Consider the following 27,638-nt stretch of genomic DNA (forward strand, 5'->3'; position numbering starts at 1 on the left):
AAAACCTCCTAAGCTTATCTTTACCAGCTTAGGTCAAAACTTCCCCAAGGTACAAAATATTACACCCGTTGTCCTTGGACTGGCCGCTACCACCACCAAACTAATACTGGTTACTGGGGAAGAGCTGTTTGGACGCGCCCTTTCCCCCAGAATACTTCCCAAAACCTTGCACCCCACTTCCTGGACAAGGTTTGGTAAAAAGCCTCACCAATTTGCCTAGGTGACTACAGACCCAGACCCTTGGATCTTAAGAACAATGAACAATCCTCCCAACACTTGCACCCCCCCTTTCCTGGGAAATGTTGGATAAAAAGCCTCACCAATTTGCATAGGTGACCACAGACCCAAACCCTTGGATCTGAGAACAATGAAAAAGCATTCAGTTTCTTACAAGAAGACTTTTAATAAAAATAGAAGTAAATAGAAATAAAGAAATCCCCCCTGCAAAATCAGGATGGTAGATATCTTACAGGGTAATTAGATTCAAAAACATAGAGAACCCCTCTAGGCAAAACCTTAAGTTACAAAAAAGATAGACAGAAATAGTTATTCTATTCAGCACAGTTCTTTTCTCAGCCATTTAAAGAAATCATAATCTAACACATACCTAGCTAGATTACTTACTAAAAGTTCTAAGACTCCATTCCTGGTCTATCCCCGACAAAGACAGACACACAGACCCTTTGTTTCTCTCCCTCCTCCCAGCTTTTGAAAGTATCTTGTCTCCTCATTGGTCATTTTGGTCAGGTGCCAGCGAGGTTACCTTTAGCTTCTTAACCCTTTACAGGTGAGAGGAGCTTTCCCCTGGCCAGGAGGGATTTCAAAGGGGTTTACCCTTCCCTTTATATTTATGACAGGGGTCTAGTAGGTTGTTCCAGCTGGGCGTAGAAGCTGGTGATAAGTGTTTCTCTGATACAGTTTTGTTTATTTACGAAAAACAGACACTGAGCTATGTCTTTGCTAGAGGGATCCAAGAACAAGCACAGCAATTTGTTAGCCTTCAGCCCCAAGCCTCTTTAGCCAACAGACCCAAACACTCTCACTAGCTTTTTCCAGGGTCACACTGTGCTCACAGGTTACTGCTGGGCTTTCCTGCCTTTTGCTTCTGGCTCTCTGTTCTTGTCTGTTCTCAATTTTCGGTGTATTCTCTCTTTTCCTCCCTCCCCCCACCTACCCAAAACAATACTAAGCCAAAAGCTCCTGGGTGGGTTCGCACACACCTTTTGTCTCAGTTGGTGGCTCATACTTACAGATATGTTAATTGAAGGGTGAGTTCATGCCTATCGATCTCAATGTTTTAGCTCAATCCGTAACAAGGTTTCACTCAGCTCATAACAATAATAATACCAATCTCTTATATATTTCATCTGTAGATCTTAAAGTACTTTATGAAGGTCAGTATCACCATCCCCCATTTTACAAATGGGGAAACCGAGGCACAGAGAGGTGAAATTGACTTGCCCAAGATCACCCAGCAGAGCTGAGACTAGAACTAAGGTCACCTGAGTCTTAGTCCCATGCTCCATCCCGTAGGCTACACTGCACAAAGATGTAGCCAAACCCCAGATTATGAACTCGGGTAATGACTGGCAGATATACCACCTCAATCAAGGGAGCCAATATTATCTCTGGCATCGTGTCCCGTTGTTTTCCCAATTTACCTTCATCACCCCCATGAGATCTACCGTGAGCTCACTCCCATTCACGTGCCCAATCTCCATCAGAAGCTGGCCTCGTAACGCACCTGCACCAGTGTTTCACAATGTTGGGAGCCCTAGTGTAGACAAGGATGCTGCAGCTGCCAGTATTTTTAACACCGCATCAATCAGGCTTGCTTGGAGCTTGTTTTAACTGGCTACTGAAAAAGGCCTCAATACGGTTTGCTCTTGTCTGAACTTGCAGCTAAACTGTGTCTGGCTGCATCCATTGTTGACGTCCATCAGCAGCCCAGTGGATATGTTCTTAGGGCAAGCTCCTTCGGATCCAGTCCTGGAAGGTGCTAAGTGCTTTCAATGCACATTGACATCAATCACAGCTGATAGTATTCAGGACCTTAGAGTGTTGGGTTTGGAAGGAATAATGATGCTAAGAGGCACTTGGATATGTGGTGACAGAAAAATATCATATTGCCTCTATATAAATCTATGGACGCCCACATCTTCAATACCGTGTGCAGATGCGGTCGCCCCATCTTAAAAAAGATATATTGGAATTGGAAAAGGTAGAGAAAAGGGCAGCTAGAATGATTAGGGGTCTGGAACAGCTTCCATGTGAGGAGAATCATAGAATCATAGAATATCAGGGTTGGAAGGGACCCCAGAAGGTCATCTAGTCCAACCCCCTGCTCGAAGCAGGACCAATTCCCAGTTAAATCATCCCAGCCAGGGCTTTGTCAAGCCTGACCTTAAAAACCTCTAAGGAAGGAGATTCAACCACCTCCCTAGGTAACGCATTCCAGTGTTTCACCACCCTCTTAGTGAAAAAGTTTTTCCTAATATCCAATCTAAACCTCCCCCACTGCAACTTGAGACCATAAAGTTGAGAGATTAATAAGACTGGGACTTTTCAGTTTGGAAAAGAGACAACTAATGGGGGATAAGATTGAGGTCTATAAAATCATGACTGGTGTAGAGAAAGTAAATAAGGAAGTGTTATTTACCCTTTCACATAACACAAGAACTAGGGGCCACCAAATGAAATTAACAGGCAGCAGGTTTAAAACAAACAAAAGGAAGTATTTCTTCACACAACGCACAGTCATCCCGTGGAAACTCCTTGCCAGAGGATGTTGTGAAGGCCAAGACTACAACAGGGTTCAAAAAAGAACTAGATAAGTTCATGGAGGATAGGTCCATCCATGACTATTAGCCAGGATGGACAGGGATGATGTCCCTAGCCTCTGTTTGCCAGAAGCTGGGAATGGGAAACCGGGGATGGATCACTTGATGATTCCCTGTTCTGTTCACTCCCTCTGAAGCACCTGGCATTGGCTACTGTTGGAAGACAGGATACTGGGCTAGATGGACCTTTGGTCTGACCCAGTATGGCCATGCTTATGTTCTTATGTGTGGCCTTACCAATGAATAACAGCAAGTACTAGGCCTGCCTGTGTTCTCCACTCCCCATGACCACCCCCTCCTGCTCCTGTGATTCTTGTGACTTATATGAACAGTCGTCATCCGTGCCTGAAGTCGGCGAATGGGACTTCTTGATATGCACTCCTCTTACAAAGACTTTGATTTGATCAAGAAACACACCCATCAGGGATGCATGGAAAGCAGCACTTGATCACCTGGAGTTGTTCATCAAATGTTCTTTTATCATTTTCCTGAGCGAGTTCATTTGATAGCATAGCGATTACCTGATTTCACCCACATAGTTGTTGTTGGGGCATTTAGTGCACTGGCTGAGGTGCACTACATGTGGTGATTGGCACATGCAGGAACCATGGATCTTGAAAGGATTCTGGAACCCTACAGAGAACTATATACAAGAAACCCACGGATCACCACACCTATCTTCATAGATCCGGTAACCACCCCAAACACACCGAGCAGTCTCTTATCTAAAGCCAGGCCCTCAGATACCACAGAATATGCTCTGAGGAGAAAGTCCGAGATATACACTTAACACACGCTAAACCACCTTCACCAAACGAGGATACTCCATCAGAGAAATAGATCACATCATGGAATGGGCCACTCAAATAGCCCGAGAGAACCTGCTTCAATATAGAAATAAAAACCCCTCCGACTGCACACCTCTAGTTGTCACCTACCACCCCACACTGGAACCCATATGGGGTATCATCAAACAGCTACAGCTCATACTCAATAGGGACCTTATCCTGAACCCCCGCTTATGGCCTTCAAACAACCCCTCAGTCTCTCCAAGCTCATCATCAGAAGCAAGCTCCCCAGAGACTAGGACACACCAATTCAAACCGGCACCAGACCCTGCCAGAACAACAGACGCCAAACCTGCAGCCATTACCTCCACCGCTACAATGATCAAAACACCTGTCAAGATCCGTGAGTCCGACACATGCCTATCACAAGATGTGGCGTATCGCAGCCAGTGCACTAAACGCCCCCATAGCAACTACGGGGGTGAAACGAGACAATCCCTGCACTGTCACCCGTGGCTGAGCACTTTACACAGAGCGATCACTCTATAGCTGATCTCTCAGTCCTCGTCCTCAAAGGAAACCTGCACAACACATTCAAAAGACCAGCCTGGGAGCTGAAATTCATAACTTTGCTGGACACTAAAAAGCACGGTCTTAATAAAGACGCTGGATTTATGGCTTATTACAACAATCTGTAACTCACTAACCCCCCTTTCGTCCTATGACTATAAGGGAGTTAACAGGCCACTTCACCGCAAACGGTCCCTTAGACGATGCGCTATCTACTTGGGCTAAACTATCTGTTTGGTCCTGTATTTAGCTGTGACACACTCAGCTGAAGCAGAGCTCTGTGTCGCTCAAAAGCTTGTCTCTCGCCAGCAGAAGCTGGTCTAACAAAAAGCCTATAAAGCTGCAGCTCCTGCATGTACTTGACTTATCTTGACAGGTTTCAGAGTAGCAGCCGTGTTAGTCTGTATTCGCAAAAAGAAAAGGAGGACTTGTGGCACCTTAGAGACTAACCAATTTATTAGAGCATAAGCTTTCGTGAGCGACAGCTCACTTCATTCACTTGTGCTACACCCTTTGTCCACCAGATGGCACAACGGTCGTTAAAATTATGTCCACCCTCTGAGCCATCTATAAAAAAACCTACCAACAGCCCCTGAAAACTTTCAGTTTCAGTAAAATGCAGCTTCTTGAGCTGGTGCTCTGTAACTCCAATCGGGGCGCTGGAATGGGGAGAGACAAGGAGCCATGGCCCATCCACTTTTCGCCATGGGCCTTCTTCCCCCCGAGGTCCCGCCCACCAGCTAGGCCGGAAGCTGAAGCCCGGCTCGGGTAAAAGTGGCCTGGGGAACTGTGGGGAGCTGTGGACCCTCCGCATGCCTGGGGTAGGGGTAGGGGGCCGAAAGCAACCCCCAGCCTATGTCCCCACCCCCGGGTTCTCCATCCAGCGTAGCTCTTACCATGGCCCGGCTGTGGCTGTTTGGCCCCCAAGGCCCTGCCACCGAAAACTGGAGCTGAGTTGGGGTAAGCGTCACGTGGGCAGCTGTAGGGAGCCACAGACCCTCCACCTGCCCTGGGTGAGGGGCCCGGTAGGCAGGGACACAGGCCGGGGACTGCTCTTAGGCCCCCCTACCCTGAGCAGGTGGAGGGTCCGCAACTCCCCAGCCTGGCTCCGGCTTTTGGCTTGGCTGGGGAGTGGGGCCTCAGGGGAGGCGGCGGGGCAGGGACAGGGCCATGGAGGGGGTGAGGCCTCGTGACCCCCTCACTTTTATGAAGAATCCATCACCCGTGACTCCAATCCTCTGCTTTTGTTATCACTGTGGTTAGATGTTGATAGATGTTTGGCTGTGTGTGTGTGGGTTTTGGCTGTGTGTGCGGCACAGCAGACCTTGAGCAAACTGCCCAATGACCACAAGATCTGTTAAGGGATGAAGGCACCCAGCCGGGTTTATTGTCGATGCAGCAGGGTACTAGTATTCCGCAGACTTTACCAGACCACTAATACATGTATGCCCATAACAATGGACCAGCTCAGTGAAGGCAGGACTTTCCGTTCCTCCCTAGGCCAGACATAAGAACGGCCCTACTGGGTCAGATCAAAGGTCCATCTAGCGAAGTATCCTGTCTTCCGACAGTGGCCAGTGCCAAGTGCCCCAGAGGGAATGAAGAGAACAGGTAATCATCAAGTGATCCATCTCGTCGCCCATTCCCAGCTTCTGGCGAACAGAGGCTAGGGACACCATCCCTGCCCATCCCAAAGATACTCCCTCTGAGATACATCTTTATATCCTGATACAAACAAGTTAATACTGCTCCTCTGACATAGTTACTGCTCCCTGATGTGGCTAGTTATCACTCATTATCTTGTACATGTTGGTTTGATTAAAACATTTTTATTACATACTGTCATCCTGACCTTATCTTTTAGGAGGGATCAGTGTGTTCCTGTTATTCTTGGGAAACATTTTTGTACAATTTTTGATACTGGAATGTTTTGATACCACTGGGATGTGTTTGCGTAAGTGCTTTGTGACTAGCACTTCTTAGGAATGTGTATTTTTGCAATATCAGCCCTGTTGTTGCCAGATTCCGTGAGCAGGTCCTGCCCCAGACCAGGCCTCTGACACAAGGGCTTATGTCTCAGGCTCTCTTCCTACTAGAATCACCAGAGACCATTAAAAATAGTTTCCAGTATATTACTAGAGGCATTTCTACTGGACTCCCTACACTACTGGATCTATATTGTTACTTGGTTGGGCTGTCTGCTATTCTATTCTCTGTCACTCAGTAGAGCTGGGTGATCTTCAGCACCGACTCTGAGTCACAGGAACTCCATCAGAGCCAAAGATTTGAGGTTGAATGACCATGGAACACGTGTTCTGAGCAGAACTGAACTTCCTCCGGCTTTGTCATTCTTCATCAAGGTTCTTAGTCATGGTGCCCATCCCCGTTGTATCTGAGCCTCGGCCAAGGGATAGAGCAAAAATACAAGTGACTGACAGACCTCGGCCAGGAGCCAGATCCTCAGCAGGTGTCAATCAGGGTATCCCTATTGATGTCAGTGGAGCTACATCATTTTGCACCAACTGTGGGTCTGGCCCTAGGTTTCCATCCCCCAACACAGTGGGAGCTATGGAGTATTTTGTCCCCTGCTCTTTCCTCCTCTGCTGTGTCTCTGGGAACACCACATCAAGTGCATTAAGTTCTGAAGGCAATGAGATTTGGTTCTTCTAACCCCCTCCGGAGATGAGATCCAGGCCTTAGCCCTGCGAAGCCCCATCTCCTGCTCCCACCATCTTCCCCCATGAAGGTGACAACTCCATCACTCCCAAGGAACTTAGCTGTCATGGGAGGTGGGTGCAGCAAAGAGGGGAGCAGCCTAGGTATCTTGGGAGCTGGAGGCCTGGGCCCCAGAAAACCTATAGAGGGCATGTAGAGAAGACACCCTCTGGGACTGGCCATCATGGCCAAGGAAGTGGCCACCAGGAGCCGTACGATAGGTGAAGTTCCCTGTAATGCAATGTCCAGGTATGTGGGGTGCCCTACAGGGATAACACCCCTACCGGGGGATAATTAGGAATAATGGGATGACATTAAGCAAATGCAAATGTAGGTTGATTATGAGGGAAAACATCCTCCCAGTGAAACGGCCTGAATGCGAAACATTCTCCCCAAGGGAAGGACTGAGAGCCCCCGAGCTTGGGACACTTGCAGCAGGATGGATGAAAGCTCTGCTACTGTGCATAACTGCTGTACGTAGGTCTTGCTGAAGCCCTAGACATAACTAGCAGTGTGAACCAAAGTAGACCTGGCCTTGGCAGAAGAGTAAGACACCATGTATTGGCTAATCAAGTGAGCACGCTCCTGACTGGGGAACATGGTACAAGAACACCCAGAGCTCTCGAGTAACTACCTAAACAAATTCCCAAGGGATGGCCCAGGAACACACCGGCCCCTCGTAAGATAAGGCTCGGATGACGGAGATGGAAAAGCATGTTTTGTTCGAACTAGCAGGTACAAGGTATAAGGGTGATAATGAACAACATCTGGAGTGTCACACGGAACTTGTTTGTATCGAGTTATAGGAGGGGCACCTTTGTCTCAGCCGAGGGGACCGGACCCTGGTGTCCTGATTGAGTCTTTGCCTTGTCACAGGCGTCCATGGGGTAATGTCCCTGTGACCCGCTGGCCAGGGCACTAATGCTGTGCTTTATTGACAATAAGCCTGGCCAAGCACCTTCACCACCGAACTGAGCCTGGCGGTCTTTCATTACAACAACAGCAAAGCCGGCTGACTCCGCACGCGGCATCCCCTGCTAGTGCAGCTCACTGCGACGGGGCTCCAAGAACACAACGCGGCCCTGCCCCCCAGCAGGAGGAACCAGCTGTGACCTAGAGGACCAGATCTCCCAACCCTTGCCTCCCTTTCTGGGCCCACGACTTTGTCCGCTGAGACACCAAAGTGCCAGTTTGACTGGTGTTATTCCCACTAATTATACGGACATTCAAACAGTGGTGAGCTGGAGCCGGTTCGCTAGAACCGGTTGTTACATTTAGAAGCCCTTTTAGAACCGATTGTTCCGCGAGGGAGAACCGGCTCTAAAAGGGTTTCTAAATTTAACCGGCCAAAAGGGGCGCCTTAGGCGCCGATTCCATGGGTGCTCCAGCCCTGGAGCACCCAAGGGGAAAATTTGGTGGGTGCAGAGCCCCCACTGGCAGCTCCCCGCCCCGCGCCCGGCCCCAGCTCACCTCCGTTCCGCCTCCTCCCCGAACATGCCGTCCCGCTCCTCCACCCCCGCAGCTTCCCATGAATTAGCTGTTGGCGCGGGAAGCCTGGGAGGGCTGAGAAGCAAGTGGTAGCTTTGCGCTCAGGCCCAGGGAGGCGGAGCGGAGGTGAGCTGGGGCAGGGGTGTGCGAGGGGGGCCGCCCGCACCACAGCAGGTAACCGGGGGGCAGGGGAACCGCTCCCCACCCCAGCTCACCTCCGCCTCCCTGGGCCTGAGCGGGAAGCCGCCGCTTGCTTCTCAGCCCTCCCCGACTTCCCGCACCAACAGCGGATACGTGGGAAGCTGGGGGGCGGGGGCAGAGAAGCAGAGCAGGGCGGCGCGTTCAGGGGAGGAGGCGCGGAGGTGAGCTGGGACCAGGCGCGGGGCGGGGAGCTGCCGGTGGGGGCTCTGCACCCATCAAATTCTCCCCGTGGGGGCTCCAGCCCCGGAGCACCCAGGGAGTCGGCGTCTAAGGCGCCACTTTTGATGTGATCAGACGGGGGAGCAGCCGCTCCCCCCTGCTCCCCCCCCAGCTACGCTCTCCCGCCCCAGGAGCCAGAGGGACCTGCCGGATGCTTCCTGGGAGCTGCCCCAAGTAAGCACCTCCAGGACTCCCCACCTCGCCCCCCGGCAGGTCCCTCTGGTTCTTAGGGGTGGGGTGGGCACCCACTACGGTGGCCCACGAGACCCTCCTGCCTGGTTCTGGGGGCAGTCAGGGGACAGGCGAGGGAGGGGGGGCATCAAGGAACATGGGGGGGTTGGATGGGGCAGGAGTCCCACGGGCGGGGGTGGGCAACGACCCCCTCGTGGGGCGAGGAGGGAACTGGGTGTTAAGATTTTGGCAGCTCATCACTGCATATAAATGTTCTAACATTGGGGCACCAAGGTGCAACATTGTGCCTGAAATTAACTGCACCCCCAGCCTTTCCACCTCTGAGATCAATGCCTCTGTATTCTGAGTCCTGATCCTCTAATGGGGCTGCCTCCCTTCTGCAGCTGCTAGTGTGAAACCCCAAATAGCAGTGCAAGATTGCTGCTGGTTAAATTTGCCATCCAGGGTATACAGACTATGCACCTCCACTTACGATCCACCCTGGATCTGTGACGACACTGCAGAGATGCTTGAATCTTCAGTTAGCTGAAGCTGTTTTTCAAGTGTCCACAATTTGGTCTCTTTTAGCTGATACTGATAATTCAAAGACCCAGCTTCCCCCATCCTTTCTAGCCAAGGAAAGTCATTCGGCATTTCTGCCACAGGATGGTGCAACTGCCATTCTGTTATAACTGGTTTCAGAGTAGCAGCCGTGTTAGTCTGTATTCGCAAAAAGAAAAGGAGGACTTGTGGCACCTTAGAGACTAACCAATTTATTAGAGCATAAGCTTTCGTGAGCTACAGCTCACTTCCTCAGATGCATATCGTGGAAACTGCAGCAGGCTTTATATATACACAGAGAATATGAAACAATACCTATTCCCACCCCACTGTCCTGCTGGTAATAGCTTATCTAAAGTGATTTCCAGCACAAATCCAGGTTTTCTCACCCTCCACCCCCCCACACAAATTCACTCTCCTGCTGGTGATAGCCCATCCAAAGTGACAACTCTTTACACAATGTGCATGACAATCAAGCTGGGCTATTTCCTGCATAAATCCAGGTTCTCACATCCCCCCACCCCCATACACTGTTATAACTGTTTCTGCTGGCTTCAGGATTCACAGGAAAACTTTGGAAAACAATCTGGAGCCGATATTTGCTGTAATGCTCTTTGCCTAAGGTATTCATGGATTTTCACTGGAATCCTGATAATACTATCCCCAAGTCAGTATTTGATTACGCTGAGAGCTACCCAACAATCTGCATAATTCAATGCAGCCAGCCAATCTGGAGTGCCATTTGACAGCAAACATTTACGAGGTTCAATAACAACGTGAAACCTTTTCTCACCTGGATTGAACTCTCTCTGGCGGTGTAATAAATCACAAGGACTAGACGATCCAACTCTGTTTGTCACATCATTTTGATTATTGTTTTATAGTGTATTGGTTGTGGCTGTGTCAATAAACTGCATCTGAAGGAATACTGGAATTCATCTGCTCCTGCCCCTTGATTTCCAGCAGCCCTCAGACTCCTTAGAATCACAGAATATCAGGGTTGGAAGGGACCTCCGGAGATCATCTAGTCCAACCCCCTGCTCCAAGCAGGACCGATCCCCAACTAAATTATCCCAGCCAGGGCTTTGTCAAGCCGGGCCTTAAAAACCTCTAAGGATGGACATTCCACTACCTCCCTAAGTAACCCATTCCAGTGCTTCACCACCACCCCCCAGTGAAACAGTGTTTCCTAATAGCCAACCTAAACCTCCCCCACTACAACTCGAGACCATTGCTCCTTGTTCTGTCATCTGCCACCACTGAGAACAGCCGAGCTCCATCCTCTTTGGAAACCCCCTTCAGGTAGTTGAAGGCTGCTATCAAATTCCCCCTCACTCCTCTCTTCTGCAGACTAAATAATCCCAGTTCCTTCAGCCTCTCCTCGTAAATTATGTCACAGTCAAGTCCTTGTCACATCACAACTGGTTAACACACAATGTGGAGCATTGCACCTGGCATTTTTACTTTGGAGAATAAACAGGAAGAATGAGATGAACTCTTAATAATGAGAGACTGTCACGTTCACAGGACTCTCCCTCTCTGTCTGACTGCCTGAGGGTATTACATGGCTTTCCATCACGATAGTATCTGAGCACCTCTCCATCTTTAATGTGCTTATCGTCCCAACTGCCCTGCTTCCCAGGGGACTGGTACCCCGCAGTGTTGATAAATGCAAAGCAATGCACATTGGAAAGCATAATCCCAACTATCCATACACAATGATGGGGTCTAAATTAGCTGTTCCCACTCAAGAAGGAGATCATGGAGTCATTGTGGATAGTTCTCTGAAAACATCCACTCCATGTGCAGCAGTAGTCAAAAAAACAAACAGAATGTTAGGAATCATTAGGAAAGGGACAGATAATCAGACAAAAAATATCATAATGCCTCTGTATAAATCCATGGTACACCTGCACCTTGAATAGTATTGTGCAGATCTCTTTGCCCCATCTCAAAAGAGATATATTAGAATTGGAAAAGGTACAGAAAAGGGCAACAAAAATTATTAGGGGTATGGAACAGCTTCCAGATGAGGAGAAATTAAAAAGACTGGAACCGTTCAGCTTGGAAAAGAAGCAACTAAGGGGGATATGATAGAGGTCTACAAAATCATGACTGGTGTGGAGAAAGTAAATAAGGAAGTGTTATTTACTCCTTCTCATAACACAAGAACCAGGGGTCATCCAACAAAATTAATAGGCAGCAGGACGAAAACAAATGAAAGGAAGTATTTCTTCACACAATGCACAGTCAACCTGCGGAACTCATTGCCAGGGGATGTTGTGAAGGCCAAGACTATAACTGGATTCAAAAATGAATTAGATAAGTTCATGAAGGATAAGTCCATCAATGGCTATCAGATGGTCAGAGATGCAATGCCATGCTCTGGGCGTCCCTAAATGTCTGACTGCAAGAAGCTGGGAATGGACGAAAGGAGATGCATAACTCGATGATCACCTGTTATGTTCATTCCATCTAAAGCATCTGGCATTGGCCACGCTTGGAAGACAGAATACTGGCTAGATGGACCAGCCAATTACTAGCCAGCTAATGTTCAAAAATAACAATCAAACCAGTGAAACCAGCTAGCCATAACAAACTGCTTTCAGTCACATGATCACATCTCAACCAATGGGGTTGCATTTGGCAATCCCACAGGATAGAAATGAACATGCTCGCAGCATGGAGTACGTGAGCAGAGAGAAGCGTTTGAGGGGATGCCGAGTGGCTGTGAGACCTTAGGCTAGGATTCCAATAACACAGCTACAGACTAAGCTTGCTCCATGTGACAGGCAGCATGGTCCGATGGACAGGGAACTGAACAAGGGTTTTACTCCTTGCTTTGCTCTGTGCCCTTGAGCAAGCAGTAGAGAGGTTATTTGACCTCTGTATTCGGCACTGGTGCGATCACTGCTGGAATCCTGTGTCCAGTTCCAGTGCCCACAATTCAGGAAGGATGTTGATAATTGGGGAGGGTTCAGAGAAGAGCCATGACTGATTAAAGGATTAGAAAACCTGCCTTATAGTGATAGACTCATGGAGCTCAGTCTATTTAGCTTCACAAAGAGAAGGTTACGGGGTGACTTAATCAGAGTCTCTAAGTACCTGCACGGGGAATAAATATTTAATCACGGGATCTTCAATCTAGCAGAGAAAGGTCTAACATGGTCCAATGCGTGGAAGGTGAAGCTAGACAAATTAAGACTGGAAATAAGGCGTACATTTTTAACAGTGGCAAAGAGTCCTGTGGCACCTTATAGACTAACAGACGTATTGGAGCATAAGCTTTCGTGGATGAATACCCACTTCGTTGGAGGCATGACAAAATATTCACCCACAAAAGCTTATGTTCCAATATGTCTGTTAGTCTATAAGGTGCCACAGGACTCTTTGCCGCTTTTACAGATCCAGACTAACACGGCTACCCCTCTGATTTTTAAAAGTGACAGTAATTAACCATTGGAAAAATTTACCAAGGGTCGTGATGGATTCTTCCTCACAGACACTTTTTAAATGAAGGGTGGGTGTTTTTCTAAGAGATCTGCGCTAGAAGTTATTTTGGGGAAGTTCTCTGGCGTGGTTTACATAGATGATCACACTGGATGACCACAGTGGTCCCTTCTGGTCTTGGAACATTTGAAACATGCCCCGGCTCTGTGACTCAGTTTCCCCATCTGTAATATGGGACCGTGATACTCACTGGCTTTTGTAAAGCCCTTAGAGATTTAGGGATGAAATCTGCTATGGAAGAGTTAAGTAATATTGTTTGACAGGAGCAACAATTGGCCCCAAATCGATTATGAAACTACAACAAACTCCCTTTCTTGTGTAGTGACTGGTGTTTCTTGCAGTCCTCCACCTGGTAAGTCTGTGAACTTGCTTAGATTGGTGTTATTCATTTATATTATCTAGTGCTTAGGAGCCCTGGCCATTGATCAGGACCCTAGTGTGGCAGAAAGTCCTTTATGTACCCACTGTCCTGATTTCAGCTAGTGCCACATGGTCCTGCAGCCTATCAGAGGGGAGGGAGAAGGAACAGAACCACTGGGCCTTTGGTCAGTTCAGGAGAGCTCCTTGCAGTATGTGCTTCCAGCTCCTTTAAAATGTCCCAAGCAGTAGGGGTTCCATGGCGTCCCTTGAGAGACCAGGCTGTGGGATCCAGAGTAACGAAGAGATTCCTGATCTTCAACCCCCATGTTCCTTTGGGTAACTGCCCTGCACTCCGCCTGGCTACAGCCCCTTGGATCCCTCTCCTCCTCTGGAGTGGATTCCCCCCTTCATCAACTTCTAAATAAGCCTCCCCCACTGTGTCTGTTTCCCAGATCTGTTAAAAGACTCCCCAGGTGCCCGATCCTCAGCAGGAGGAGCTCCACTGACACCAGCTAAGGATCTGGGCCCTGGCATATCGCAGTGCAAAAATAAACAAACGAATGAATCACCGTCCTTCACTGAGAGACCTAGATGGGCTCCGAGCTGGGCAGAGGACAGATGGCCGGAGATCTCATTAAACCAAGCAGCATGCAGGGCAGTCTCACACTAATCCTTCCGGAGGAGGGATCTGAGCTAGTCTATTGCTGCTACAGGACTCGCAGGCAGCTTAGGGGGGGGGGAAATAACTACAGTGCCCCTTTATCTGAGAGGTGCAGCCGTTGGGGTAAAGGCGGCCTGGGAGCAGACCTGGCTCATGCGTAAACAGTCACGTCACAACTGTTCTGGGGGTTACCGGGACTTTTCCACTGCCCCCGGGGGCTGGCAGTTACATAGTGGAGTCACTCCGGCTTTACAGCACCATCACAGCCAGCAGCAGCTGGCCTGGTGAGGCTTTTTGGAAAGAGCAGCAATTTAGGAGGAAATGTGAACACACTGGAACAGGTGGAACTTGACCAAACCACGATGGGGGGAAGACCCAGGTGGGAGATGGATAGTTTGGAGGAACAAGGGGTTGCATCTGGGAGAAAGGACAGGGAAATGAACAACGGGAAAGAGAGACTGGATGGCAGGAAAACTGGAGATAGGATCTATTCAACTGTGAAATAGTCTCCCAAGGGCCATGCAGGAAGCCCCATTGCTTGAGACATTTACAGCTGGGCTGGAGAAAGTCCTGGAGCACAGTGTGTAGGGAGCAACCCTTCATTGACAGGGGGTGGAGACAGGGCTTGTTGGGTCTCTTCTAATCTCCAACATCTGGGAACATAGAGAAGGGAATTCCAGGTGTCCCTAAGTGCTACACAGCAATCAGACACCTGTGGCTGGCCTGTGCCAGCTGACTGGCTAAAGAGCTGTTAATAGTGTAGACATTTGAGCTCAGGCTGGAGCCCGGGATCTAAGACCCTGTGAGGCAAGAGGGACCCAGAGCCTGGGCTGCAGCCCGAGTCTGAACATCTACACCATAATGAAACAACCCCTTACACCAAGCCCTGGGAGCCTGAGTCAGCTGGGTGTCTAACTGCAGTGTAGAGGAACCAAAGGGTACATCAGCATGTCCATCCAGGGGCAGGACTCAATCCAGGACCAGACAGGGCTTCTTAGACCAAGGCCTGCAACGGGAACTCCTGTAGAGCCAGCCAAGCATGAAGTGCGGGGGAAGGGGAGAGAAAGCCATTCAGTGGCTGGATGGGGCACAGCAGGCCTGGGAAGCCTGGTGCGGGAGGGAGACGGGTTCTTGGGGGTACGCGCTGACAATTCCCCAGCTGGTGCAGGCAGCTGGCCCTTTCCTCCTCTCTCTCCTTTCCAATACCATTAGCTCCAGGGTCTGAGAGGCTGCAGCGAGAGGCAGAGGCTCAGGGTCATCATACCTCTCCTGAGGTACAATATTAACAGTGCCAGTGTCCAGCGTTTTCCTCTCGTCACATCGATGTGACGCTCACACACCCCACCCCGTCCTTTGCCCCATCTGCTTAGGAGCTGACTAGCCAGAAGCTTAAACCACTAGGTGCCAGATGTGCGCAGCTGGGGCTGTTCTGGTTGGGCACAGCTGGCTGGGTGTTGGCTCTTCAGAGCTGGATGCACGTGGCCCCTGTTCCATTTGCCAACACTGCCAAGCTGCCTGTCTCTGTACGCAGGGGTGGGGAGGAGACTGCCCCAAGAGCGCGTCGGGCACAGTCCTCCTAGAAACTGTGGCATCAAGCACTGATGCCAACCTGCTGCAGGTGGGAATGGACGGGTATGCGCGTTACACCTGGGCCACCAACAGAGGATATCGGCCTAAAATGAGGAACACGGGGAAAGCGGCAGCCCCAGACAGAGCTTCTTTAGCATAACTAACTCTTCCTGAAGCCTCTGGGCCTGGGGCAAAGACTGCCCGTTTCCTAGCAGCAGGGCTGGGGGGCAAATAAATCATTTAGGGTCCAAACAGAAGGAGAGTGCCTAGCTAAGGACTGGTGAAACCTTCACAAGGGTTTCAGGATCCAGCTGGTAGTTGGGAAAAGGGCTGACAGATAACTTGAGGAACCTGGAGGCACATCCACTTGTGACAAGGTCTGGTGGAGGATGGGGATGGAAAACAGGAAATACTGATCAAATGGACAGGGTGGAGGAGGAGGAGCAGAGCAAATGACAGAAGGGGAGAGGGTAAGAGAGAGGAAAGCAGAGGGTGGCTTTGAATGGCGGGAGCTACTCCTTACAGGTGCCAGGACAGCTGAGAGACAGAGGGGACCAGCATGAACTGGGAGGATGAGGAGGCAGGGATCAAGTGGGAGGGATATTTGGGGAAGTTTGTTTTAATCACATGTAAGGGTCTAAATGAACTGAATGAATGCTTCCCCGACAGCTAGCTGGGAGTGACTTTGGATGTGTTTATGTAAATACAGTTTGCTCCTGCTCTGCTGAGATATCCAGCAGACAGACTGGTGTTTTGCTCAAAGTAATCAACTTTGGCTGGCATTGGGTTACAAATCACTTTAGTACAGAATGCAGGGGTAGTGAAATGCTGTTACCAATATTGTGATTATAGGAATACAGGGAAGCAGGACTGTGCTTAACCTGTCCCAAATGAGGGGGGCTACCCTCAGCTGAAAGGACCTTGTTAAACCAGGGGCTTGAATGCCAGAGCCCAGTGAAGGTAGAGGGGTAAGGACAGGTGTCCCAGCCAGGAGGATTACAAACCCTCCCCAAGGGTTCCACCTGGTCTGGTTTAACCTGTTCCTCCCCACTGTTCAAAGAAAGCACTAAATAGGCTTCATCAGGAGGCTCTTTTGTTATTTTAAATGCTCAATCAGAGCTGAAATCAGTTACAATGGGGCAGTGTCTCTGCCCAGATTGCAAAGAGCTGAAAATCACTAAGACAGATATGCAGAGATCACAGCAGCCAGCAATGACTTACAGTCAGCTGGCGAATGAGTGGCTGGAGAGGTGCAGCGAGCGGCCAGCAGGGAAGCTGGTGGAGAGGCACAGCGAGCGGCAGATGAGTGCCCAAGCAGTGGGGCAAGTAACGTGCCTCCTTACCCCAGCCAGGAGGTGAGGTGAACTCTGCAGACGCACCTCTGAACTCTGGGTCTGCACTGAGCAAGGACAGCAACTGTGAGTGAGGTGCAGAGAAGGACTGGGCACGTTAAAGGGACTTTTGGTTTGCTGGACTTTAGAACCTGAGGTGAAAAGGGCACTACCCAACTTACTTGGGCTTGGGGCTTTTGCTCATGGCTTATGAACTCTGTTTGTGGTGCTTTCCCAAATTAACACCAAGTTACTTCCTCTCTTACTAGCAGAGTCTGAGTGTAGAAAAGAAATTTAATAAGAGGAGGGAAGTATTGCCTCTCAGAGGCACCTAGGGGTTGGTGTATAATTTTCCCAGGTTACTGGGTGGGGGCTTGTGCCAGTTGTGTGTTGTATCTATGGAAAGTCACCCTTAGATATTGAACCTGGCCCACTCACTGCTGGCTCCACCTGGAAGAAGGGTTACATTTTAAAGGGGGCTTGACTGGGATGCTGGGTCAGTACCCCTCGCAAGCACATCTTGAGTAATTCACAAAGTTGGGAAAACAATCCTGCTGTATTTTTGATGAAAATCACTGTTTGTATAATGGTGAATATGTCAGGTTGGTTGGGCCCTGACTCAGCAGCCCCTAGCTGGGGGGGGGGGGGGGCTGCAGCCTTGGCCAATGATTGGGCAAAATCACGAGGCAAACATTGGAAAAGGTTGTGTTGTCCCATGCTACATCAAGCTCCTATCACAAGTTAAAGTTACTTGCTGGTGGTCCTATCCCAATGCCTCTTCCCCAGGTGTTTGAAGCCTGGATAGAACATACCACTGAAATGCTCCAGGAGTGGGCTGTACCAGACGCAGAAACGTGAAGATGTCAAGTAGAGAGCCAAAGGGCCCAGCATTCAACGTGATTTGTACCCTGAAGCTCGCTAACCCTGGGGTCAGTGTGAAGGACTGCCTAGAGGCCCCTGATCACACCTTTGGGAGTGTAGAGGGCTCTGAGGACAGTTACTGTAAGTTCCTTAATTCCCGACAGCAAAGGGGGGGGAGAGAGAAGGTTTCAGCCTATATACAGAGGTGGAGAGAGACTGCTTCAGAGAGCTGTCCAGAGGGGAGCAGTGACTGCTGAGCAGATGGACCAGACCAGACTGGCTCAAATTGTAAGAGAAAAACTCAATATCAGAAGCTGATTCTAGTTCATCTCCAGTTAAGAGAGCGACAGAAACGTCCCCCGAGTTACTCCCAGCTGATGTCAGCGAGGAGGAAGAAAGGCAGGCTGCCAGTGAGTTTTGGGAAGCCCAGACATCTGAGCCAGCCAGCACAGCACCGTTGCAGACAACCAATGTGCTGATGGCGAGCGCCGGAGAGGAACTTGCCCAACACACATAGCTGAGCTGCAAAGCACCATTGACCAAGCTAAGACTTCCAGGTGTAAGGAGCCTCTGCCTGTGGCGATGGAAAAGTCAGCATTTAGAGCCCCCAGCCCACGTGGGTGACAGGGGAAAGGACAATTCTTCTGCTCCTGGTGTGGTCAGGATGGGCACAGTGCAGCCAAGCGCCGTGAAGAAAATCCCTCCTTAGTGTATGGAAAGCTGAGGACCAGTTGGGAAGGGGGTTGAGGAACTGCTGAAGGATCTGGGGGCCACCCAGACCCACAGGACTTGAAGGCTCTCCTGGAAAAGACTGTCCAAATGGGATGCCCTCAGGACTGAAAGGGCCTTGAGCAGAGGTCGCGGTGAGGATCAAAGGGACAGAACGTGAAGCAGTGCTTGGCACTGGATCTCAAGTGACGATTATACTTCAGTCCTTCTACCAATGGATGCTTAGGCACCTATCTATACAGCCCCTGACTGGCCTTGGCCTGCGTGGCCTCAGCGTGGATGAATACCTCTACCAAGGGTACGTCACAGTGCACCTGGAATTCCCAGAGGAAGTGGCTGGGGTAAGAAGAGGTGGATACAGCTGCCTTAATATGCCCCGACCCTAAAGGAACCTCTGATGTGTCTGTGCTGATAGGGACCAACTCCAGTCTCTTCAAGGTACTCATGGATTACTGCAGACAACGAGCTGGGGACCAATACCTAAACACCCTGAAGATCCACACACTTTGTGCTGAAGCCTATAGAAAAGGGCAGGTATCGGTGCCAATGCAATCACTGTATATGTGATGAGAGAGAGGTGAAGTTCAGGGCTCAGAAAGGGTCCCGCTTGGACTGAGCTCAGACAGGCAAGAGAGGGTCAGTCTGAACAAGGCGGACTGTTGGACTGAGCATGGCTGAATCAGGACACGAGCACGGGGCAGATGGAAAGGTCTCTGTGACTCAGGCCCAGGGACAAAACAACAATGACCTGGAAATCTGCCGGGAAGGCGATACATTGCAAAATGGGGATCAGCAGAAGGAGCCGGAGAAGGCAAATGAGAATGAAACAAAGCCAAACAGCAAATGACTCACAGCACTTTGACATGCCGGACTCATCTCGTCCAGCCTGGGGAGGCTAGTGCAAGATTTTGACCCATAGTCTATTCTCTAGGGTTTTGTCCAATCTGGTTGTAATGACTCAAGCAAACAGCTTCCATCACTTCCTCTGAGAGCCTAATAAGATCTCACTGCCTGGAAAGGTTCCCCCCCCCCCCAATAGCTGAAAGTTGCTCAGTTTTCCCCCCATTCCTCCTAGTTCCTCCCCAATGGACCAGCATGCCGAATCCAGATCCAGGCTGCCTAAAGCCAGGAGCAATTAAACCATGTGCAGGAAATTAATCTAGCCCTGGTTGAAGCTACATTTGGCATGAGCTGCACTCAGGTCACCTTATTACAGTGCCAGGGATGGTGCATTGCTTGTAAGCAGCAGGAGACATGACAGCTGAGGTTCCAGAGAGTGCATCAAATTTCACACCTGGGCCTGGCTTCTCCCCGCACCTTGCATAAGTGTTTGAATGAGGAGAATGCTATGTGGATGTCAAATACTAGCAGATCAGGATTCTCTCATAATAGTGATTCGGACCCACTTTGACCAGGTGCAGATGACCAAGCAGGAGGCAAAGAAGTGGGAAAACGCAGGTGCCAAATACCCAGCTCTGTACTTCCATCTGTCTTTCAATGAGCAGGGAGGTGATGCAGAAATTATAGCAGAGGGTGACCCTAATGATCCAAAAACTTGACAACTGAGAAAGGGAGTTGGATGGAATAATAAGGCTGGAGATTCCTTGTGTTGGTGGGGTCAGATGAGAAGTGACCTCAGAAGAGGAAGGAAGGGTCACAATTAACCTAGGTGTATCCTACTGTGCCCACCCACACGCCCACCCCTGGCAAAGACCGGAGGCCTACAAAAGGCAGTTGGGAGGCCAGGGAAATGCTCCTGGATTTTACCTGCAGCTCAAGGACTTTGATGCGATGCCGGTGGTTCCTCAGCTCCTCCTGCAGCTCAGAGATCAGCTCCCGCAGCTCCAGGATCTGCTGCTTGCGCTCCTCGTTCTCGTGGAGCCAGTAGGAGACCTCGTCCGTGCAGCGGAACATATCTGGGCACCGCTGCTCGTCCATCTGTGGCAAGGTGGCAACAATCTTACACCGGCCGTTGGGCAGGATCTGGTTGCTGTACTCCCCGCACTGGATCAGGCCTGTGTTCCCGTGGTGCCCCCTGCTGTCATCTTCAGCAGCCAGGGGCTTCTGCAGCGAGGGGCCACTCAGGACGGCCATGAAGATGAGAGACCACAGGGCCATCCTGGTGGAGCCGAGGGGGAGGGCGAACTTCATGAGGAAGGTGAAGGGTGCAAACAAGGAGCCACCTGGGTAACACATTGTCATTCATTCAGTGCCCAGGATCGAGATGGCCACTTGGGGAAACCCACATGCATAGCACTGGCTACCGCCAAGAGAGCCAATGGCTACTGTGCCAAGAGGCCAAAGAGGAAGGGTCCTGCTGGCATGTAGCTCACAGCGGGGATAACTGGGTAGCAGCCACACACAAATGGGGAACGCAGTGTGTGAGAGTGAAGTGGGTTATTGAGGAGAAGGCGCTGGCCTGACCCCATAGACCTTTACTGCTCCTCATTACACCAGCTACCAACAGGAGAGGCCTACCTCCAAGCGACAACCCCCACAGGCTCCTACCAGCTCTCCGCACTAAGATGGTTCCTCTGCGTGGATCTGCTGGCAGCTGAGTCGCCTTAAAAATGTGCTGTCCGAGCTGTGAAGACCTGTCTCAGTTTACAGGACCCCGGACAGCTCTTCCCATCTGCCAGTCACAAGCCGCTTCCAGGAGACAGCGGGCTTCCCTAGAAACAGGTAGGGGAAGACACCCATCAGCAGGCTTTTGCCATCAGCAGCTGAGCTCCTTCATTAATCCAGGGTCAATCCTCCTCAATAGTTCCCTGTGTAACTACTTAACCTGAAAAACAAAGAACAAAGGAAAACGTGCTTCATGCCTAGGCTCAATCCGTGCCTGAGAAAGCTGAAATCTTAACCTACCTTGCTCAGTTAGTCACTCACAGAAACCTGCAAGTGGTGTAACGACCATGGGGGCAGCTGAAGACGGGGCAGTCAGAGCAGAAAACATTAGGCCAATCTGGTCCCATCCGTTTGCCCATCTCAGCTCCATTTTAACCTCCCACCTTCTCGCTTTTGTCAGTGTCCTCCCCTTGGCTCCGTCCTTCTCCAAAAGGGAAATTTAAATGTCTTCTGAACTCCACGGCTGATCCCTCGGACCCCGCCTCCCCCAAGGACCACAAGTGACGCGAGGTGAAGAAGAGGGATTCTCAAGTGGCGTGAGACGTGGAAAAAAAGCTATCCCAGCTCGGTCTGAGCGAAGATGAAGGCCATAAAGAGCAACCATTTATATCGGCTAGGAGCCCAAGTAGGAAGCACTCACTTAGATGTAGCATAGTTCTTGCTCAGGCAGAACTCCATTTGATGTGCATGGGAGCCCTGCGTTAGTAAGGGCTGAATATAAATCAAGGAGGCGTCCGGATTTGGAGCTATAGCTACACAGAGACATTTATTCCCTTGCCAAAATATCAGTCTTGCAGAGCTTCCTGTCTAAATGGAATCCCAAACCAAGCAGTCCCATAGGGCTGTGTCTGGGAACCAGAGACCCCCACCAGGTTGCTGTGTGTCCAGCAGCCTCAATAAAGCATCCCCTTTATATTCATTACAGCCTGGTGCCCTGTCTTCTGTACCAATAGGGACACTTTGATGGACTCCCATTTTAACCTCACTCACTAGGAGACAGGTTGGGCCCCCCCAACTTCCATTAGGCAGCAGTTACTCACACTAGGTGTCCCAGCATGGGAGCAGGGGGCTCCCAATCAGACCCCTGTATATGGGGTCAGTCCTTTTCCCTTCCATAGGATCTTCCAGCCATGATGCTCAGGGGACTTGGCTAATTTATCAGGCTCCCAACACTCCTGAACTGAAGCCCTGAGAGGCGACATGCCCAAGGTCACCCAACAAATCTGTGGCAGAACAAGGGAGAGAAGCCAGTTCTCCTGCCACCTAGTCATGCTTCTACCCCTCGGCCACGCTCCCTTTACACAACAGCAGGGAAGGATGATGTTTAATCCCCTTAACTTGGAGCCAGAGAAATTCCAGGGCCAGTGAATTAGAACTAAAGCTATGGCCCAGCACAAGCTGAGCCCTGTGTGGGACTCTGCCTGGGGCGTAGCTTGGCTGGTTTGCAAAACTGCTTCGCTCTACAAAGGGTTCAGGGAGAAAGACAGACCCAGAGGGACGGGGCCACGAGTCTCCAGGGCCTTGCACTAGCTGTGCAGAGTGGGTGTAAAATACAGTCACGTCAGGAGGGGAGCATTTTCCACTTCATCACAGCTGAAATCTTTAACCTTTGTGGGGGTGATCTTCCAACGGGACAGAATGAAGATCCGCCTTTGAGCCATGTTTTAGTTGGGGAACAGCAGCTGCAGCAGCATGACTGAATAAATGAGCCAGAACTGGAAATCCAGCAGAACCACCCCAGAGCCTCACCCCCAAACATTACCACAGGAGAGCCAAACCTTGCAGCTGCCAGCACCAAGAATCCCCCTCTCATGGCTCAGTGCCTTGCTAAAAGGCTCATCTTTTCTGGCATGGTCCTAAAAACCGCACCTCGTGCCCATGTGGGTTTTTGACCAGCCAACGTACGAGGCATGTGGCGGGCAAGCAGGGTCAGCTTGCAGTGAAAACTATGCCACCACCATGGCTGGGAAGTCAGAAATGAACTCTGATTCTACCCAGTGCTGACTACCCCACCCAGAACTTCCCTCTAGGAAATGTTGAGGCAGAGATAGGGGGTGAAAAGGGAATAGTTCATTTTACATCAGAGCGACCCACCCCTCCCCCCGCCCAGTGATAAGAAGAAGAGACCGAGACTTACCTCCAAAAGGCCAGATTCAGCCCCCCAGGCTGCCTGGAGCCCCATACACGTCACAGCTGCTCTCGCTTTGCTGGAGAGAGGTAAACATGCATGGGACAAGGGAAGCAGGGTGCGTTTCAGGGGACGCTAATTGCTTATTCCCCTTGATCCTATCATTGCACTATAAATAGGAATATAAAAAAACCCTGCAGTCTTAGACAGTTCATGAGAGGGAGGAGTCCAAGACCCAGGGTGACCTTCAGGAGGTGACCAATGTAAGGGGGATTAAACCGGAGTCTTGGCAGAGATGAGTTATTCTTCCTCTTCCGGGAGGAGCCCTGAAGTTACAGTGTCTCTGGACTATGCTTTGGAGGCACCCCTAGGGGTCAGAGGTACCAGTGCCCACTCTCCCTAGGAGATTCTGACAAGCGAGGGCAACTTTCATTTCCCCAGGTTATGAAGCCAAAAGCCAAGTGGAGAATTTGATGGGTGTCACATAGCAGCTCCTTCCGTCACTACACACCACAAACCAGGACTCTGAGAGGCCCTGAATGAGGATGCTGGCAAACACAGGCCATGCGGCTCTGTCCAGGATCTAGAGAACCACGGAGTTGCTGTGTGTCCAGCAGCCTCAATAAAGCATCCCCTTTATAGTCATTACAGACCGGTGCTGTGTCTTCTGTACCAATAGGGACAGTTTGATGGACAGGGCACGTTTCATCCTTCTCTGCCCTCATGACGTAAATGCACTAATCCCTTGCTCTGTCCACTATCACATTTCTGAAGCCGAGAGGGTCTGTCTGTCCATGCAAATGGGTTTTATTTCTCTGGCATGGTTATTGACAGATCTGACCTTTTTCCGCCTCACACCGTCAGTTTCTTGGGAGAATACAATCGTAATGATCTGTCTGACTGTAAATGCCAACAGATTTGCTCAATTAAATATGCTAATCATTTAAAAGTAGGAACCTGATCTGGAACCTTGGGTTTGTGCTGGACAAAAAAAAAATGGGTTTTGTAGTTATTGGAAACAGGTTTCTTGACTTCAAATGTTCCCTATGGAATAATTCAAAAAGAAAACACTTTGTTAAAGACCAACCCACACAAACACTAAAAAGCAAGGAAAAGACCCAGTCAAGGATTCCTCCACTAACACACCTTATCTCCCACACCTCACACTTGCACAGCCAGACTCCACTCCTCTAAGTCCTGCCCAGTAACAATACACACGCAGCATTCCACACCGTCACATGAAAATGTAAAACCTTACCCCCAATCTGAGAAACACTCAGTCCTTTCTGGTAAGCATCTGTGCACCACTGAACTGTAGAACAGGAGTGGGTTTTTTCCCCCATGGGGACGTACGAAAGCTGAATTAAGGGTTTTGATTACAGAGGATCCAAATCAAGTAAAAATCAGCCTGGACCCTGAATCCAAACTCAGATTGAATTTTCTTTTTGGGGGTGGTGGTTTGAAAAAAAAAAAAAAGTGAAGTTACCTGGATTTTTTCTCCATTGTTTTGCTCCTCTAGGCTGCCAAGATGTGGCTGGAGCAGAAGTGAAAGGTGGCAAGCATCAAGAGGTGTTGCATATGTCCATTACACCGTAAGGAGTGTGCATATCCCACGCACCTGGACTGCAGAGTTTTCCTTAGCAGTACCTATAGGGGCACCCTTGCCCACAATCCAGCTCCTCGTGCTCTGAGCACAGGGTATAAAGCCAGAGGGTAGGTTACAAAGCACTGAGGAAGGAAGGTGGGTTGTGTAATGGACATATGCAACTCCTCTTGGAGAACTACAGTTGCAAGAAGGTGAGTAACTTTGTTCCCTCTTCGACTGCTTACATAGGTCCATTATACTGTTGGTGACTCCCAAGCTGCTATCCAAGGCGGTGGGGCTCAGCGTCTCATTGGAAGAGGACCACTTTTCCTACATTTGCCTTGTCCCTCGATACAGCAGCCAGTGAAGGAGGTCTGGTGAATGCATGTACGGAAGACCATGTCTCTGCCCTGCAGATGTCCACAACTGGGACCTGTGCTGCGAACACTGGAGAGGTGGAGTGTACGGTCTGCTTCCCGAGGGCACTATCCCTTTCACACCTAGCAATGCAGCGGGTGCTCCACTTGGCGAGCTGCTGCTGACCTTGCATGTCCGGCGCGTATGAAACAAACAGCTGGCAAGAAACCCAAATGGGCTTTGTCCTTTCCAGGCAAAAAGCCAAAGCACAATACACGTCCAGAGTGCACAGTCTTTGTTCACCATTGGAAGCATGCGGCTTTGGAAAGAACACTGGGACATATATGGACTGGTTTCGGTGGAAATCCGATACTATCTCTGAGAGAAGTTTAGGGTGTGGAGTAAGACAGACCAGTGACAAGTGCATTTAGCTCTCCCATTCTCCTAGCCAAGATGATGGCCACTAAGAAGGCGACCTTCACCGAGAGGTGTAGAAGCAAGCAGGAAGCTAAAAGTTTGGAAGGAGGGCCCATAGGAACAGGTGCCGGATCCCAGACAGGTGGGAACAACCAGGCTAGACCTTTCCAGAACATGGTCATGACTGGGTTAGTGAAACCAGTCCTACCATCAGTTCCAAGGTGAACTGCTGAGATAGCCATGAGATGCACCCAAAAGCAACTGAGGGCTAAGCCTGACTCCTGAAGATGCGAGAGGTAGCCCAGAATTGTGTGAATTTTGGCCTGAGCGGGGGACACTGTCTGAGTGGAGGACACTGAGTACGGGAGGCTGCCGAGATGGAGAAGGTCTTCCATCAACTCAGGTAAGGAGCTCTTGGGAGAATTTTCTGCTATTAAGGAGGATATTCTGCACTGCTGTGGAATAATGAGCCTCCTCTACTCTAAAGCACACAAGGATTCAGGGGCAACACCCACCCCTGGGTCTGAGGGATGAGGTCTCTGGTTAAGGGCAGCAGCAAGGGCTCTCGAGTAGACAGCTTGCAGAGGTTGGAATTCCACAGCTCCCTCAGCCAGGCTGAGGGCATAAGGAGCGTTCTGCCTCAGTCTTGCTGCAGCTTGAGAATGACGCAGGGAGTCAGAGGGACTGGTGGGCATGCATACAATAGGTCCTTGTCCCATGGAAGCAGGAAAGCATCTGAGGCTGGCCCACAGTATGAACCAACCTGGAACAGGACTGTGGACACTTCCCATTTTACTGAGTTGCAAACGGGTCCACCCTTGGAAAGCCCCCTGTGCAAAACACTGCGACTAAAATGGCTGTGTCGAGAGACCATTCATGGTCTAAGTTAACGAATCTGCTCAGGTGGTCCACCAGGCCAGTATGAGCACACAGCAAGTGAGATGCCCTGAGAGTGACCGAGATCCATATGTATAAATTCTGCAGCTTGACTGTCTCCTGGCAGAGGCTGTCTGACCTGGTGTCCCCTTGCTTCTCCACATAAAAAACTACCATGGTGTTGTTGGTGAGCACCTGGACCCCGTTGCACTGAATATGAGGGAGGAACTTCTAATATGCACAGAATATTGAGAGCAAATCAAGAGTTTGTGTGTAACCTGGCCTCAGGAGCTGTTCACAAACCTGAGCCTGACAATTGCCCAGATGTGCTCCCCACCCCCCGGCTGAAGTGCCCGTTACCAGAGTCACAAAAGGGAGAGAAGGTGTCATATCTGGGCAATGGGCAGTCTTGCCTAATGGTTGGAGCAGGCGCAGAGTGCTAGGCTGGGTCAGATGCCAGGAGATCAGAGTGTGAGACAAGCCGGAGGGCAAGCCAGGCTCAGGAGGCAGAGAGGGGCAGGTTACCAGGAGATTAGAGTCAGGCAGTAGAAGCAGGTATCACAAGGGAAGCAGTCCCAAGCAGGAGAAACCCTGTTCCTGTGGTGGGTTGAAATACAAGCCGGGAACCAGTTGGGACCCCCAGAGTTCTGCCAATCAGATCCCAGGACTGGAGTTCTCTGTCGGAGTTTAGCTCCTAGTCCTGGCAACTATTGGCACATCAGGACTTAGTGCCTAAGAGCCCTGTGGACCAGGCTTTGAGAACCATAGTCCTGGATATCTCAGGGTGACATAGGACCAGGTTTTGGGGGTGTCAAGGCTGATTCCCCACTCTGGCACTTCGAGTGCTGAAGGTAGGGGTCAACAAGGATTTTAGAAATTAATACTTGCCACTCCAGGCTTGTATTAGACCCCCAAGGTTACAGCTTCTAACTTTGGCTTGGTAAAAGCTGCTCCCACCCAAATGCAAAAACTAAGTTCTCTTTCTCAGCTATTCCCTGGATGACAGCAGGTGGCTTGGAGGAAGGGTTTTGCCACAGTATCGTAATACAGTGTGTTAGAGGGCTTATTCCTTCACC

General features: G+C 50.2%; 1 protein-coding gene across 1 annotated transcript in view; it reads right to left on the bottom strand.

The window, feature by feature from the left end:
• The window catches only part of LOC311518583 (fibrinogen-like protein 1), a 35,763-nt gene extending 14,937 nt beyond the window's left edge, over positions 1 to 20,826 (bottom strand). Inside the window, exon 1 of the mRNA XM_084624506.1 lies at positions 20,342 to 20,826. Within this exon, the coding sequence (XP_084480632.1) occupies positions 20,342 to 20,776 (435 nt within the window). The 5' untranslated portion in view covers positions 20,777 to 20,826. The remainder of the gene's footprint in view (positions 1 to 20,341) is intronic.
• Positions 20,827 to 27,638: the final 6,812 nt, after the last annotated feature.

Source organism: Lepidochelys olivacea (assembly GCF_965140295.1).
Source record: "Lepidochelys olivacea isolate rLepOli2 genome assembly, chromosome: 3".
NCBI classification, from domain to species: Eukaryota; Metazoa; Chordata; order Testudines; family Cheloniidae; genus Lepidochelys; species Lepidochelys olivacea.